General features: G+C 36.0%; 1 protein-coding gene across 1 annotated transcript in view; it reads right to left on the reverse strand.

Annotated features, from left to right (window-relative positions):
* Positions 1–4,605: 4,605 nt before the first annotated feature.
* Positions 4,606–18,258, reverse strand: part of LOC150091176 (serine/threonine-protein kinase 17A-like) — a 255,260-nt gene continuing 241,607 nt past the window's right edge. The window contains exon 8 of the mRNA XM_090374574.1: positions 4,606–6,068. Within this exon, the coding sequence (XP_090230700.1) occupies positions 5,573–6,068 (496 nt within the window). The 3' untranslated portion in view covers positions 4,606–5,572. The remainder of the gene's footprint in view (positions 6,069–18,258) is intronic.

The raw sequence follows: 18,258 nt of genomic DNA on the forward strand, positions 1-18,258 counted from the left end.
CGACACTGCTACTACCACCACAGTTGTACTAGGTTAATACTTCTTTCATTCAGCCATTAGATCAAGGCATTATATCTACCTTTTAAAACTCATTACATCAGAAAATCGTTACAATGGATATTGGAAAAAATTGAAGTAATGGAGGTGTGGAAACATTTCTCAATTGTGGACTGTATCAGAATCATAGCTTTAGTGCTGAAAGAAGTAAAACTGTCAACAGGTGCGTTTTGGAAAAATGTATGGCCAGATATCTAAAACAGTTTTGAATTTGAAATTTTTTACAATATTTCTGTCAAATATAATATAACTTATAATGGAAATGTAATTCACTGGAGACAGTAAATTACATTTCCACTAGGGAAGGGTTTCATGATATGACTACTGAAGCCCTCGTGGGTAGTAACTATTGAGAGAATTGCCTTCCTCCACACATTGGATGGAAAATACCTGTTTGAAGAATCCTGTCAATGAAGGGAGGAATTTTTATGTTTCACGTGGCTGAGTTAGTCGGGCTCAGGCAAGGGTAGCATGGTGTTTTCTCCTGGAAACTCTGTTTTTTTTTTTGTCCAGCAAAACAGAAAATCGACCTTGGGACATGCAAGTGGTGAAACCCATGTTTAGTCTCTAGAGCAAAGTTTCCGGCGGCCCCCCCCCCCACATCTCTTTCAACCCATGCACGGTACTTAGTACTATAGGTTTTGATACCTTTCGGTGTTTGGGGTTTTCATAAAAATAAAAGTTCAAGAATTATTGGTAAAAAAAAAAAAAAAAAAAAAAAAAGATGCCAGGGAAGCAGATTTGGCGGAAATCGCATTGGAGGTAAAATCAAATCAATTCAGAAGATTAATAGTGCAAATGAAAATTCTAATCCAAATTTTACACTAAAAAGCATAAGGGAAGGCATAAAGTTAGCCGAGCAATTAGAATCTTATTTTTTTGAATGAAAAGAGCCCAAAGTTCAAAAGGGAGCTTCAAAAATGCTTAGTTCCATACGATGAAATTCACAAAGTTTTATCAAGCAAAAGCAAACAAACCCAGATTACAGAAATAGTGTATTTTTGTTAGCTTTTGGAATGTAACCCCCCCCCCCCCCCTTTTGTACTTTTTCTTAGTCCCATATAAAATGTGTTGTTTTGTACAACATTTTATAGAAACGTAACTACTGTGTTATACAAGGGTTGCCTGTAATAATCAATACAAAAGTTTCTTCTATTACTTCTATATCTTTTGGTAGATCAATTTTTTTTTATTGTTTTTTTTTTTTTTTTTTTTGGTAGATCAATTTTTTCCACTAACATCGTTCTTATTTTGTTATTTAAAATTTGTGGCCATTTACTGGTTGATATTGTTAATTAGTTGTTTATTGCTCTGCAAGGCAGTCTTGAGGGTGTCTCGAGCTCTCCCTTATATAGCAACTGCCACAGTCTTTGCAAGTTACGCGGTATACCACTCGGCTAACATAAACTCCTACCAGGTAATTGTATTTTATGCGATATTCTTGGAGGATATTCGAGATCTGGTCCAACGTGCCCGGATAGTAGGGAATACAGGCGGTAGGCATATTGTCATGTGAGGATGAAGGCCTCGGGTAGGTCTAGCACTTGTCTAATATATGGGCTGGGTAATCACAATTGACCAGGTCAGTCTGGAAATCTCTGTGTGCTTATTCTGAGCTGGAATGGCTTCAAGCTTGGAAAATAGTGCGTGCGGTGCTGTTGAGATGGCAAGTGGCATGGCCAGATCTGTATTTGGTAAACTGCCTGCACCACACTGGCTTATGGTATACCCACTAGCTTTACTGGAACATGTAAGAATGGAAGGCAAAACTTCTAGTTCTAAAGTGAACTGGATGAATAGTGATAAAGAACTGAGGTATTCTAGTAGTGTTGCCTCTGAACCATGTGGGATGGCAGTGAAGATGTCATCGACGTATCTACACCACATTGTAATAGGTACAGGTGGGCTCAGGAATATCTGTTCCTCTAATTCCTCCATGGCGATGTTGGCCACGGAGCCGACAGGGGCATCCATAGCTGTACCTTGTACCTGTTTCAACAGGAATCCCCGAAGGTAATGACATTGCCTGACAAGCATAGGTTGAGGGCCGTACAGACGTCCTCTGTGGATAGTGATGTTCTGCTCAGTAGGTTTGAGTCATTCTCCAGAAGTCACTTGGTGCAGTGAATGGCCAGAGACACGACATCGAACAATGCCATAATCTTGCTGTCAGGGATTGAAAGTTCTTTAATTAGGCAAATTAACTTGTCGCTGTTGGTGATAGTGTGATGGTATTTCCCACAAGAGATGTAAGGAGTTGCACAATGTACTTAGACAGCTCATGTGTTGCAGCAGGACACAATAGGCAGAAGAGGAATGCCTGGCTTAGGTAGGCCATAAAACTGTGAAAGTTGGCAGCCCATGCCATGCAGTAGCCACTAAGTCGATGCATAAATTTTCCAAGATTTGTACCATGCGTAGATTAGTTTGTTGACGTTTGACTCTAGACGTCCCAAGACGTTGATAGGTGGATCAGTCACAGGCTCAAACATTGGGGTCTGTAGGAGGGCAAGAGCTTTCTCCAGATACTCTGACAGGCCTATGACAGTGTGGTGCCCCTTCTTGGCAGGGAGCACGTTGATGGTGGTGTCTTTTCTGATAGAGGAAAGAGCGTGTTGCCCACGGTTGAAGTTGGAGCATACAGGTCGTGTGTGTCGGAGGCCATTTTGAAGCAGATATCATTAGCAACTTCTTCGGGAAGGCTGGTTATGCTTGCCTCTACTCCCATGGCAAGTTGTGTGATCGGTGGCCTCGATGGTAAGACAGCGAACTTCATACTGGAGGTTAGAACGTTGAGCTGTTCAGAGTTTAATTGCTTACTGCTCAAATTCAAAACTAAACTGAAATTCACATTGAAATTGGATTAGTCATCTTTACACCAAAATGCAGAGAGCTGGCTTCAACAAATCAACTCTTACAAGAACTAAGAGGTACGATCTCGCCAATGGTATTTTCTAGCCTTATTCATACTCTTTGTCGCTAAACTAACAGTGTTTATGATGCTTACCATTCCCGACAACAACAGAAGTTTGTCAATTTAACCAGAGAAGCTCACTCCTCGAGAGCAAACACCCTTCCCACGAATAACGCTTTTCATTTTGAATTAAATCTTATGTGGATAAGCATGTAGTGACTGAGAGTAGGTGGGTTGGTTGTTGTTATGTTGTTAGCCAATGTCAAATGTGTGGCGATTTGCTGAATTTTGTTTGATGCTGCTATATTTCAGTCACACGTTAATTTTTCTTTATCTACAAATCTGTGCCATATTGCTCCTCTGGATTCTTGAGTAATTTTGTGTTAAAAATGGATAAACATCCATTTTTATCCAGTAATGACTTTCATGTGCCCTGTATTATCTTCCCTCACTCATGAAGAGAACAGCCTTAACCCTGGAATTGAAATTACAGTATTGAAATGTGCTATGACAGGTAGGGGCTATTCCTATAACCTGGGCATGTCCATGACTTGTAATATTAGGAAAAGAACACACAAGACATGAGGTGCTGTTAAGCACGCAGCACACCTCGTTCTTCCAAAGTGATTAATAGGATGCTCTCAATGTACATACAGTATGAAAAGAACAAGCAGGCTTAGCAAAACTGAGTACAACTGTGATTGATCCATTTTTAAGAATCAACTATACACCATTTTACACATACACTGGTTTTATTTTTTGTCTGCAAATAACAAAGGAGTGATTTTTTTTTTTTTTTTTTTTTTTAATATTAAATTTAAGCAGTAAATTAAACACTTATGCATATATACACTTCTTACACATGCAAATCTTCATGCTTAATGACAAAATAATACTACTGGCAAAATAACTTGTGAATGAACAAACAGATAAATAACAGTTATTTGAATAGAGTGTATGCGTGTTTAAGCAATAAATTGTGCTAGTATTCCCACAGAATAAGTTATACCCAGAAGAAAAACATCTACACCTTGCAACAGTTCCTCCATAGGAGTGTGCTGCTGGAAGATTTCCCAAAAAAAAAAAAAGTATCACAGAGCACAGTCCTTTTATATTTAAAAACACGTTAACTATGTAAACTATGTACATATTTACTAAACATGAACAATTCCAACTACTAATGATAAGAAAACCTTACATTTTCAAAAATGTAAAAAAAGAAAAGCACACCAGAACAATATTTGCCATGATAAAGTGATAATTGATATGCAATCCTAAGTAGCATGTTAAATATAAAATGCTTCAGTTATGATACCAAATAATCCCTCCAATTTTTTTGTTTAAAAAATAACACTCCAAGAACACATGAATAAAATTATAAAATGCATGAACTAATTTTTTAAAGAGGTAAAAATAATACACACATGCATACTGATTAAATATCTAAAAAGTGAGTTTTTTTAAAAAATTAGTTTAGAATTGTGGTAAATAATTACATACATAATTGTGGTAAATAATTACATTAACAGTTTTTAAATTTTTACAATATTTCTGTCAAATATAATATAACTTATAATGGAAATGTAATTCACTGGAGACAGAGGGAGGAAAATTCACATGACAGAGGGAGCAAAAATGTTTTCTTGCATAAACATTAATAAGCAACCTAAGTAAGTGTCCTTGGTCACGTGGACATTCTGATATCAAAGATCATTTATAGCTTACAATAATGAGTAAATGTACTCTTAAGTTATGAATGGATGGACTTGGATTTGATTGTTTCCTAAACAAGAAGGGCACTTATTATTCAGTATGGTCCCAGTCCTAGTAAATAGTCTGCACAATCAATTATCACTCATTATTCAACATTTGCAGACTAAGAAGTGAAAATAGTTCTGATGGCAAATAGGATGGGGCAGTGAAGATGATAGAAACAATCTTTGAACACATACTGTCCATTTAATAACAACTTACAATCTGTAAACCTGAAATTAGTTTTAGTTAAGATATTACTACAAAGTGCATAAAAACAAGAAATTTAGAACACTTCCAAATGAAAGAACTGTTGTGAATTCATTACTATGAAGAGGCTGGTAAATGATGACACAGGTCTCAGACTTTTCATATATATCTTGTAATTATTACAAGATAAAAAATATTTCCTAAGTTAAATTACATGACTTCCAAACACCTTCAAAATATTGACACAAAGAAGAATACCAGTGTTCTAAATTATATCTACCCTTAAAAATTAACCACACTATCGAACAGTGCAGGCTATAGTGGCTCTAACTACTGATAAACTGTACATAAAAATAAGGTGAACATGATTTTCTTTCTTTCTCTATATAAAATATTAAAAATCTACAAAAAAGCACCAACAACCCATTTAATGCCAGCTGTGGCAAATGGGAACAAAACACTCGGTTCACACACTCCTTTGAAATCTTACAAGTATGTCCATATACGCAGATTTCTTGAAGTATCAGTGGAAGAGGTAATAATCGTGGTTAAAACAATACAATTGACAGTTTCACAACACTGCTTGGCATGCAGTAATTTTAAGGGTGGCTGTAAGAGCCCCATCAATTACCAGTAAATTCAATAAACTATTCCAACTCTCTCATCTACCAAAATTTCTTCTTTAAAAATCAATCTTTTGGTTATTGTTAATCCTTCAAGTTCTACAACCATATTTTCTACATCACCAATTCCTTTCACAGTTGGTCTGTCCACTGATGCTATCTTGGTTTCTTTAGATTTGATCTGGCAAGCATGCTGCTGTTGGGATTCATTCAGTGAAGAACCACTCTTCAAAAGACTAATTTTTCTTGATGACAGTCCACGATTCTTCATATCAAGTGCCAGCACTTGACGATTTGTACCTCCATTTTCAACTGCACGATTATATTGAGATAGTTTTTGGCACCTTTCTTCTTTTACTAATTCCTTACCAGCAATTTCATGAGATGGAGATGGTGTTGCTTGCTCACTAACTGAAGGTATGGATCGTGAAAATAGTGGACAAGTTGAAATACTAGAAACTGCTGATCGTAGCCAAGGGTGTTGAAGACTTTCCTTAATTGTCATACGTTCCCTGAAAAATATGTAATATTAAGATTTAAAAAAGGAGAAAATAGGACAATTTAAAACTAAGTACTAAAAAACAGCAAGTAAATGTAAATAAAACGTTAGATGAAATACTAAAATTATGTTAAGTATGTAACATGTAAAGGAGAACCTTGTGTCATTGCATCTGTTAATTCATGGTTGAGTTCTGAAGTCCCAGTTTTGCAATGATCATCAATGGTTCAAAACTTGGTCATTCATCAAACATATTGCACTTGCCAATTATAGGTTATAAGCTGTCAGACAGAAGGTTTGCTAGATCCACATTGACTAGCTTAGAAGTGCCTGTTTATCATTTTCCCATGTTGTTTTATTGGCTATCTAGCCTGCCAATTGATTAGTTTAACAGTGTTATTTGTTAAGTAGGCTTGAAGGGAATGCCACTGATTGTGTATTGCTTAACAAACTACATTGTAATGCAGTTTGCACCCCCCCCCCCCATTTAAATTCAAAAACTGCAGATTCTATTTAGAAAAGTATGATAAATGTTCCTGGATACATGATGAAAAGGCTTTTGTTTCTTTCTGTATTTAACATTTATTCATACATTTGGATGGTGGTTGAAATTAATTATAAACACAGTCTACAATTAAATAATTTCTAGAATAACTCAGAAGAATGAATTGCCAGTTAATACATATAAAAAAATACGAAAGCCAAGAACCCAATCCCCCCCCCATCCTTCCCCAACCTCAATGTGGTGGATTTGCTATTCAGAAACCATTTGTTATTCTCATCTTTGGAAACATAACCCATGCAAATACAGAAATCCTATGCTAAGTAAATAATCCATTTTGGAGGAATAATAATAATACTCCAAAAATCACATCAACTTATTATTCAAGATACATGTGGTAGATGCATGCACTTTCTCCTCAAAAGCACAAAAAAAAGGAGTTAAGTATGATTCAACTTTTTTCCATAAGCCACTAAATTTTTAAATGATCAAATTAAATTTCTGAAAGAGCTAGGAAACACTATTTAAATTCTCTTGTAGAACTTTACAGTACAATTCATACATACTGTATATAGTTTAGTATTCAAGCAAGAAAATTTTTTTTGTAAACTGCAACAATTTATATCACAGAGTCTACAATTAAATAACTTCTAGATTAACTCAGAAGAATGAATTTCCAGTTAATATATATAAAAAAATACTCAGTCTTGAAAGCCAAGAACCCAATTCCCCCCCTCCTTCCCCAACCTCATTGATCCACGTTTCTACATGTCCAGGACTGGTACTAGCATGGATGGGAAACGGCATTTGCAGATAACCCAAGCACTAACTTTGTTTTTCATTCATATATTTTTCACTTTCTTCCAGCTAATTTTTTCCATACTCTGGGCTATTAGTTTATAAGGGCAGGAGTGTCTAGTCCTATCTTAATTTATTACTTAATTTTGCCTCCTGTTAGCAAAACTGTTATGTGACCACAACACACATTGTATGTACACAAAATGAGTATATATATACACAAGTAATATTACCAAGCTCTGTCTTTGCAGCATGATACAAGATAGGCCAATGGACCCACTGCATAACAAAAACCACATATAATAATGTAGTTTTTGTTACTGATACATAAAATCTTAAATAACATGCATATCTAGAAATCCTTTGCCTCCTATTATTGTAGTTCTACATGGACAGTTTGTGGAATTATTTACTCTGAGTTAAACTATATCTAAAATACTTAATCTATTGCTAAGCATCATCATCATAGGGAAAACCAGCAAAATGTTTAAAAATATATTTTATTCATTGGTAAAACAGGTTATTTTTATCTGTATTTTATATTTTCTGTTATCTTCAAAATCTGTACAAATAACTGGTTCCCCCATCCCAGTTTTAGCATGCAGTAAGGAAGTCTGTTGAATTTATTGAAAATTTACAACTTGTGGGTAAAACTGGTAGTTTTTAATTATTACTAGTAAACTGATCTTTATGCAGGTAGCAGGTTAGTGTTTTCAGTGAGTAGGTATCTTTTTCCAGTATCTGCTCATTGACCACTATGACATGAGGTCAATTTAATGTTTCATGTTCTCCCCCCCCCCCCCTAATACAACGCTGTTCAGGAATATGTTAAGTGCTAACTTGCCCTCTTCTGAATTTATTGTTTGTAATTTTAAAAGATTATGGATTCACCTACTATAGCAGGGACAGCCAACAAGTCAATTGCTGCTTTAATTTCAGTCGCTCACGACGAATTTTAAATATTATCAAAAATAGATTAGTCAAAATCTAAATGTTATAATTATACACCCCACTGCATATGCTTATTACAAATCTGTTGTACCACGTAACTACTCTTGTTGCCGCACAACCACTAGGCTTGTGTAGTGAAATTTCACGCAGTTATGTTGTGAAGAGCATAGTGTATGTGTTGAATATTCTTATTTAGCTTACTTAATAACTGGTTATTAAGTAAGGTTAATTTAATACTGTTTGAAAAATGAATACTACAAAAAAGAGTAAAACATATCATTTTCATCAAGAGTGGGAACTAGAATACTTTTCTGTAATGATAAAAGAAAAATGTTGTTTGATTTGTTCTTATGTGGCTATACCCAAAAAAAGAAAATTTAGAAAGGCACCTCAATGCACTCCACAGTAAACACCAATTGAATTTTCTGCCTAATAGTGACCTTAGAAAAAATAAATTAAAAGAACTTAAATCCAGATTATTCGCACAACAAAATTTCTTCATTTACAGTCTAAAGCGGTAACTGTAGCATCATTTGAAGTGAGTGGTCTTGCAAAAATATGCAAACCATTTTCTTATGGTCAGTTGATCAAAGACGAATTTTTAGAAATAAGATTCTCTTTAAATACTAAAAGTTTTATGGACATACAGCTCAATTTCTCGTGTTTATTCGTATGGTTTTTGATGATTCTGCCACTAGAGAAGAATTGCTGGGTATGGTTTCGTTAAAAGAAAGAAAGAATTAGAGGCTTTGATATACAGGGTTATTAAAATTAAAGTATCCCTATGTAGAGGGCTCTGGAGTGAGTTCTAAGGCTTGTATTGAAGAGAAATTTGGACAAACAGGTACAATAGAGAATGCGCTCACCATTTATTGGGAAAAAAAATTAGTTACAAAATTTGTCACTATATGGCTGTGACAATACAAAACTGCCAGGTAATAAATCCCGGGGGTTCACATCTGGTTAGTATGGGCTTGGCACACTCAGGGTCCTGAGCTGGATATCATCATTCTTCTCTTTCTTGGAGATTCCCTTCTACTTCTGACTCTTGTTTTCTCTCTCTCTCTTGGGGTAATTCAGAAAAATTTTCTTTTTTGGCTAGTGCAGCATAAGCCTCAGGCTTCATTGCACCATATGGCTAATAAATAATAATAAAGAATGCACTCACCATTTATTGGAAAAAAAAAAAAAAAATTAGTTACATTTGTCTCTATATGGCACTGTGGCAATACAAATCACTTGAACAGCGCTACAATTGTTCAATGTGTCCTCCATTTTGGTCAACAACAGTTTCCATTCGAAGAACAGAATTTTCTATAGCAGAACGTAACATGTCAAATGGAATAGCCAGCACATTATGTCATGCTGTCCTTCAGATCTGCCAGAGTTTGACATCCTTCCTGATACACCTGGACGTGAGATTCTTCAAAAAACCCCACAACCAAAAGTAGCATGGGGTGAGATCTGGTGATCGGGGTGGCCAAGATGTCTGGAAACAATGGCTGATGGCCCGTTCATCTGTAAAGTGTTGCCTTAGCAATCTTTGGATACAACGGTGGATGTAGGGTGGCGTACCATCTTGCATGAATATGGTATCCTGAAGGCATCCACGTTGTTGCAGCTCTGGTATTCCGAAATTTGCCAACATTTCATAATATCGCTGTCCAGTGATGGAACAGGTGCGGGGTCCAGTCGGTGTTACCTGTTCCAAAAAAATATGGCCCAATCATGAATGTGGCCGTAAATCCACACCACACTGCCACCTTTGGAGAATGCAACGGGACCTCTTGGATAACTCGAGGGTTTTCTGTTGCCCAAATGCAACAGTTGTGCCTATTCACTTGTCCATTTAAGCCGAAGTGAGCTTAATCACTCCAAAGGATGTTCCATGGCCAAGTGATATCCACTGTCATTCGCGCCAGAAAGTGAAGTGCGTATGTGAAACGAATATCTGCATCACCATGCTTTAGCTGCTGTAGCATGTCCATCTTATAAGGGTAGTACCGCAACACCTGACACATTACTAGCCTTACAGTGGAATACGGCATGTCCACTTCACAAGAAACAGCTGGCACACTTGTGCTACCACATGGAGATTAACTTGATGAATCCATGACAGCCATAGCCACATCTTCAACGCAAGAAGTGTCCACTCGTTTTCAACCTCTACCTGGTTTAAACACTAAGGTGTCCTGTCACTTCAAATTTCGCAATCATTCTGCGGACAGCACAAACAGTCATAGGTCCACGCCTTATGCACTTCTGACGCTGGAATTCTCTGATAGTTGCATTGTTGCTGTTCTGATAGTACAGCTTCACTAATAGTGCCTTTTCCTGAAATGCTGTTGGCATTGCTGCTTTAGTGTAGGCAAACACCTACTGTATGATTTTGAAAAGACTGCTTTGCTTTTATACAGTACAGTAGAGCTGAGTAGTGGCGCTGTGGCAAAAACTTATGATTATGCAAATAACGTAAGTTATCTGCATAATCGCAACTAAGATAGTTATGCGGCATAATTTTGTAACTAATTTTGGCAAATTTTGTAACTAATTTTTTTTTTCCCAATAAGTGGTGAGCGAATTTTTTTATTGTACCAGTTGTCCAAATTTCTCTTCAGTATGAGCCTTAGAACTCACTCCAGAGGCCCCTCTACATAGGGATTCTTTAATTTTAACAACCCTGTATTTGACGCATTCAAAAATTTTATTGAAAAAAATTTAATTACTACTATTTAAGCTCATATCAATAACAACAGATGACGCTAAAGCAATGACGGTGCATCTTAATAGATTAATCGCATTGTGCCAAAAGGATGATGAATTCCCAGATTTTTTGAGTTACCACTGTATTATCCGCCAGCAAAAGATTAAATACTAAAAGTGTTATGGATGGACATAGCTTTCAAAATTGTGAATTCCATCAGAGGAACAATCTCTTCAAAGGAGACTTTTCAAAATGCAACTCGATGAAAATGAACCAGATCTGATATTACACACACAGATGTGAGGTGGCTGAATCGGGGTAATTTTCTACAGAGATTTCGAAATTTGTTGAGCAAGTGCCTTTTCTCCAGACACTGCAATTTGCAGAACTTAAGCCTTTCTTGGTAAGACCACCTAGAGTTAAAATGAAATTTTTACATTGCGAAACGATATCTTCCAAAAAGTCAGATCATCAGAAAAAAAGACTTTTGGAAATATGTTTGCCGAGAAAAGTACCGAAATGTAAAAAAATGCAACGAACTTTTAAATTCCTGTTTTGATTCAACATTTCTATGTGAATCGGCCTTTTCATATTTGAAACAATCAAAAATGAATCTCTCTACTCTTATGGACTTGCATACGGAAGATTCTTTATTGTTGGCCTATCACAGTATATCCCCGATTTCGAAAGCTTGGCAGATGACATGAAGACACACACTTCACATAAATTAAAAAACTTATGAATTTAAAATAAGAATTCTGAATCTTATTTAATTTTAAAATTTATAAACAACATTTTTAAATATGTGTTGTTTTAACTTTTTTTAACCATGTGCAATGTAATTCTTGAGATGGTAGATTGCAGCACATTTAAGAAAAAAAGTAGATCACATCACAAATTGAGTTGGCCACACCTGTACTATAGCAAATGATGTTGTGACATGGGAGAATTTGCTTGTGATGAAACTTCCCTTTTCATCCAAAGGGAAGTTTCATCCTTTTTTGCTTGCACTCATTGGTGCATGTATGTGGTTCTTTTGCTAGCTGATGGAGCCAATTCATTGCTTCAATTTGGGTAAGGGGTAGACTATAATGGACTCGATTAACTGGACGGACTACTGTGTGCTGCCAGATACACATATGCTATGGGAATTATATTCAAGGAATTTATCCTCATTTGTATCAGTGATAGTTTTCTAAATTTAATATTCCAAGGTGGATGACAAGTGATCTTCAGGTGACAATGATTATAGCATATTGATGTGAATGTGGGATTTATTCAGAGAAATAACTGCTGTCAGAAGGGTTTTTGTGTTTTCAAAGATGACAGATTATAATGGACTGATTTTTTTAAAAAATTTCAATCAATTGGTGTTAAAAAATATATAAATGCCAGATGGAATGGGTTTAGAGTGGTAATCATAGAAGATAGACTAAGCATTTTATACTAAGAGAGTTTGTTCACAATTTAGATCAAAACAGACAGAAAAATCTTTGCCATTTTGTCAGATGAGCTTTGTGGCAGAGAAAAAAAAAAAAAAAAAATTAAGAGGAAGATTGTAAATTGTCAGGGCAATATAGAGTCCTCTAATATATACAAACTAATGTGCATTATATTTACTCATGGAGTGAGACAAATGAAGGTAAACTGTGAGAAGTCTTTGGCTAAGGATGCAAAGAATCAGCAAGGAATTCTTTTGTATGTTAATAATAGAAAAAGGATGAAATGAGTCTACTGGTTATGAATACTGTAAATCTTGATAATCAGATCAAGAGTATTGCTTTCTTTGTTGCCTCTTTAACATGATGCTGTAGAAAGAAGTCATAAAGCAAATCCAGAAAATTCCTGCTACTGTGTGAGTGGCCAACCCAAAAGTTCCTTCAATATGGAATAGTAAAATCCTCCATTTATAAGGCATTCTCATTTACTGGCCCATTTTATTTGTCTATATAGTTGTTCATCATACATTGTATTGTTAACTGAGTACACTGCCTTAGATAGTATGTTCTTCATAACCAAGAGTATAACTCCTCCCCCATCCAGTACAGTGTCTCTCTTGTACATATTATGCTGACAGTCAAATTCTGCATCCCTTATGGCTCAGTGGCACCATCTTTTTAATGTCCACGTGATAATTTAACAAGTACTTCAAATTCATCAAATTTGTTTAGTATATCCCCAACATTATCCCCAACAGATGTTACCAACAGCAAATTCAAAATGGGAAGCATTCAAGGAACTAATCTTGGAAGCTACCAGGCTTTACATACCAACCAAGAAATATTGTTCAAGGTTCAGGCCTAAATGGTTGTCAGATGAACTAATGAGACATATGGCAGAGAAGAAAAATGCATGGCATACATACAAATTAATGGGTGACGTGGAAGCCTATGATAGATATAAGTTGGTCTGTAACCAAGTCACAAAGGAGATTAGGCAGGCAAAGGCAGATTATGAGACATCCTTGGCAAAGGATGCAAAGAAAAACAGAAAAGAGTTCTTTACCTATTTAAACTCAAGAAGGAAAGGGATGAATCAGATTGGTCCACTGGATGTTGATGGTTCAACAGTTGAGGATCCAGCTCAGGTGGCTAACAATCTAAACGAGTATTTTGCATCTACATTCACACATGAGGAGTTATTCAGGAAGGGGAATGTCGTAGGTGAAGTAAACATTGGCAGTGAGCTAGATGATTTTCTAATAACTGAGAGGAAAGTGGAGGAGAAATTGTTGAGGATAAACATAAAAAAGGCACCCGGGGTGGATGGGATCTATCCAGTTATATTAAAGGAGGCAGCAAAGGAAGTAAGCAAACCCCTAGCCATAATTATGAGAGCTTCTTTGGACTCAGGGGAGGTACCCATGGACTGGAGATGTGCAAATGTAACCCCAATTCACAAAGGAGGATCAAAGGCTGACACAAGTAATTATAGACCTGTTAGTTTAACTTCGGTTCCAGGAAAATTAATGGAGGCACTGGTTAAAGAAGCACTGCAGGATCATCTGGACAAGAATTCAGTTATAGCTCAGACACAGCATGGGTTTGTTAAGGGCAGGTCTTGTCTGACCAATTTGATTGGATACTATGATGTAGTCACAAAAGAACTGGATGCAGGGAATAACTTTGATATTATATATTTGGATCTTAGAAAGGCTTTTGATACTGTTGCGCATGGAAGACTGCTGCACAAATTGGAGAAGTGGCATTCGAGGCAAATTGCTGCTATGGATAAAGGGATGGTTGAGTGGCAGAAGACAGAGAGTGGTAATCAATGGACACTGCTCAACGTGGACTAATGTTATTAGTGGAGTTCCTCAGGGTTCAGTGTTGGGTCCATTGTTGTTTTCTGTATTTATAAATGATATTGATGATGGTGTATCAGGCTTAATGTCCAAGTTTGCAGACGATACAAAGGTTGGCAGGGTTGTTAAGGACACTACTGATACTATGCTGCTGCAACAGGATCTGGAAAGGTTGAGCAGATGGGCTGAGAAGTGGCAAATGAAGTTTAACATTGACAAATGTAAAGTACTACATATGGGAAACAGTAACCCCAGATCAACGTATCAACTCTGTGGTACTACGCTGACAGTGGTAGAGAATGAAAAGGACCTGGGGGTAATTGTGCAGGCAGATATGAAGTTCTCTGAGCAGTGCAGACGAGCTGCAAGAGTAGCTCATGGTGTCTTGTCAATGATATACAGGAATTTTTCTAGCAGGGATAAGGATGTGATTATTCCCTTGTATAAGGCATTGGTCAGGCCACACCTTGAGTACTGTATACAGGTCTGGAGGCCTCATTTCAAGAAGGATGTAGAGCTGCTGGAACGAGTACAGAGAAGGGCAACAAGATTAGTGAATGGAACAAAGGGTTGCTCTTACGAAGAAAGGCTTAAGTTTTGCAAATTACAGAGCCTGGAGACTAGGCATCGCCGAGGTGATCTGATAGAGGTGTACAAGGCTTTGAATGGCTTGAGCATGCTCAATGCCGATGGAATTCTTCCTCTTGCTCAGAATAATCACCTGAGAGGGCATAAATTCAAATTGAGGAAGGACGGATGTCGGATCGATGTGCGGAAATTTGCCTTTAGCCAGCGGGCAGTTGGTTTGTGGAATAGACTTCCATCGCTTGTTGTTGAAGTTGATAGCCTAAACAAATTTAAGGCTCAGCTGGACAGGTATTTCGAACGAATTGAGGGGTGAAATGGGAGTAGTGGTTGTTTTTTTTTTTTTTTTTTTTGGCTGATGCTGAATAAGCTTGCTTTCTTGCATCATATGCCTCTACTAATGCTAATGCTAATTAGCATAATTGCAAGAATACATGCACCTGTTCTTGCACAGCCCATGCTTTTGCTTTTCTCATTGAAACCGTCAGCAGTGTCTAATCTCCAACATGATGCTTCCCAGGAAATACCTTTGGGATATACCTTTCCAGATGTATCCCAATAGAAAGAGTGCAAAAATTGCTTTCACTTCTGTTTATGGATATTGTTAATCTATTAATTTCTGTATCCCTCCCTCCCAAGCCAGCTTTCTGAACCACCTAACACTGCCTCAATATCAGCAGCAAATATTCTTGCTCTCCTTCTATTCAAGTGTATCCCATTCCTTTAAAAACACTGTTAAAAAGTACAGGCTATGCTGTGAAAAATTCTACCCCACGAGCCTTGCACAGTCTTCCCAGGTGTAAACTGACTGACAAAACTCTCATCATATATTCTCTTCAATCATGTCTGGGCAGAATTGCAGACACTTTCAAATTTAATCCTAACTTGTGAATTTTTCTCAACCTAGCCCTATAGCTATAAAGTAAATCCTCAGATCACCTATCCTTAATAGCATTGGTCCAACATTTAACCCCTATTCCATCCATCCTTTCTGCACAATATATTTTGTTTTCCTGAAAATAAGATTCACTGACTATAGCTACTTGTAGATCACCATCTGTGTAGGACCAGGGTTCTCCATTGTGGAGGATGTCATTTTGTTGTCTGATGCTTGAGCTGTAGTGTGTTGCTGGGCAACTGTTTCATAGTTCACTTTCTTTTATTCCTACATAGGTCTTGTTCTTCAAGCCCTCATAAAAACTCATCAGTGCTGACTTGCACTTAGTCTCCTCATGCTTTTTTCCCAACAAACATACACAGATTCTTTGCTGCATCATGTCCACATCCAGCTAAAGGTAGTTTTGCAAAGAGGCAACAAGTAGCATAATATAATCCTGACTCGTAGGAGAACTACCCTTGGCATCTCCTCTCTGAACCAAAGCACTCTCACCACTTTGAGAACTCTATTTTGCTGCTCTAGTCTGAAGCATAATCTTAGTCTAAATTTAATTTAAAAATAACGTAAGAAACTAATCACAGCACAAAGTACACTATTTTAAGTTATGTATTAAATTCTAAATATAAAAATATGTCAACCTATATGATTAGGACCTTCGGCTATTTACTACAATTTAAAACACTGAAATTATTACTACATTTCCATTTATTAATATTTTTTTCCTTTTTTTTAATTAAAACCACAATCATAAAAGGTATTATAAATACCTTTTATGATAATACCTACATAATAAAGATATTAACATAAAAGGAAGGGGAGGACAGAAGTTTACTAAACTCTAACAGTGAGCTAAATGATTTTGTAATAACAGAGAGCAAAGTGGAGGAGAAATTGTTGAAGTTAAACATAAGAAAGACACCTGGGGTGGATGGAATCTATCCAGTTATATTGAAAGAGGCAGCGAGGGAAGTAAGCAAACCCTTAGCCATAATTATGAGCATCCTTAGATTCAGGGGTGATCCCCAGGGACTGGAGATGTGCAAATGTATCCCCAATTCACAAATGGGGTCAAAGAGTGACACAAATAATTATAGACCAGTTAGTTTAACTTCTGTTCCGGGGAAAATAATGAAATCACTAGTTAAAGAAGCATTGCAGGATCATCTAGATCAGGGGTCCCCAAACTTTTAGAAAAGTGGGCCACATATGAATTTTTGGAATATTTGGCAGGTCAGAGAAAATTCCTGTTTACTGAAAACTACATTCTCTGCATAACATAGTCATGCAGAGAAACAAATTTTATACCTATCTACAAATTTTTTCATTATCTTATTTATATCTACAGATTCAAAAATAAATCGATGAATATGTAATATAAAATATACCAGTTTGTTTATATCAAATTTTAATTATTACTCACAAAAATATAGTTAGTAATACAACGAAATTATATTTAATGTGATGAATGTGGTTGTAGAGTGCGACTAAGTTTCATAATATCAGGTTTTTAAAGTACTTTTTTTCCAATTCTTAGAAAATCATGTAAATGTGGGTTAGTTAGATGTGATCATATTTTTGATTTTGCATATTTCATTTTTGAAAAGGTCTGCTCACATATACATGTACTTCAAAAAATTGATGTAACTTTTCTTGCAAAAATTTTATTTTTGGATAATCTGACTCAGATAATGTTGAATAAAATTGAATTAGATTTACATTTTTAAATATTGTATTCAGTGCATCATTAGATTGAAGATCTATTAACTCTAATTGCAAATTCTCATCAACATCATTGACTGGCATGTCAAACGGATTTTGAAACAGTTCAAACACTTTTGAATTATTTTTAAAATCAGAAAATCCAGCTGCAAAATTTTCCTGCAACACTAAAATTTTGAATAATTTCAGTGGAAAAATTACAAGTAGGCATATTTTTAGATAAATTAGCGCAACATGGAAAATGTGAAAAATTATTCTGAATTAGTTGACATAAGTTAAATTTTGTTTAAAATGCTTTGACATTATAATACAATTTATTGACAAGTTTGTCTTGCCCTTGTCAATTTCATATTAAGAAAATTGAGGTGTTCGCATATATCTGTTTAAAAGGCAAGGTTCCACAACCATTTGAGATCTGACAGTTCCGGAACAGATTTCAATTTTTCGTTCATAAATAGATCTATTTCGATCCTACGTTCAAAAAATTGCTTCAGTGTGGTACAACAACTCACCCTATTCAGGCTCAATCATTTCAAGAAAATTTTTGAATTGCTGACAATTCAGATCAGTCTTGTGAATAAAATTTACTGTTGATATTACAGTTGACATGACTGAATCTATGCCCAAAAATTTTTTGCACAAAGACTGCTGGTGAATTAAACAATAAAATTGCTTTGGTTTTTTAATATTTTTACTCTCAAGATATTTATGAAGCTGATCTATGAACCCAATTTTTGTAACG

The sequence above is a fragment of the Mastigoproctus giganteus genome, chromosome 1, assembly GCF_048544385.1.
Source record: "Mastigoproctus giganteus isolate SK-2022 chromosome 1, ASM4854438v1, whole genome shotgun sequence".
Classification (NCBI taxonomy): Eukaryota; Metazoa; Arthropoda; class Arachnida; order Uropygi; family Thelyphonidae; genus Mastigoproctus; species Mastigoproctus giganteus.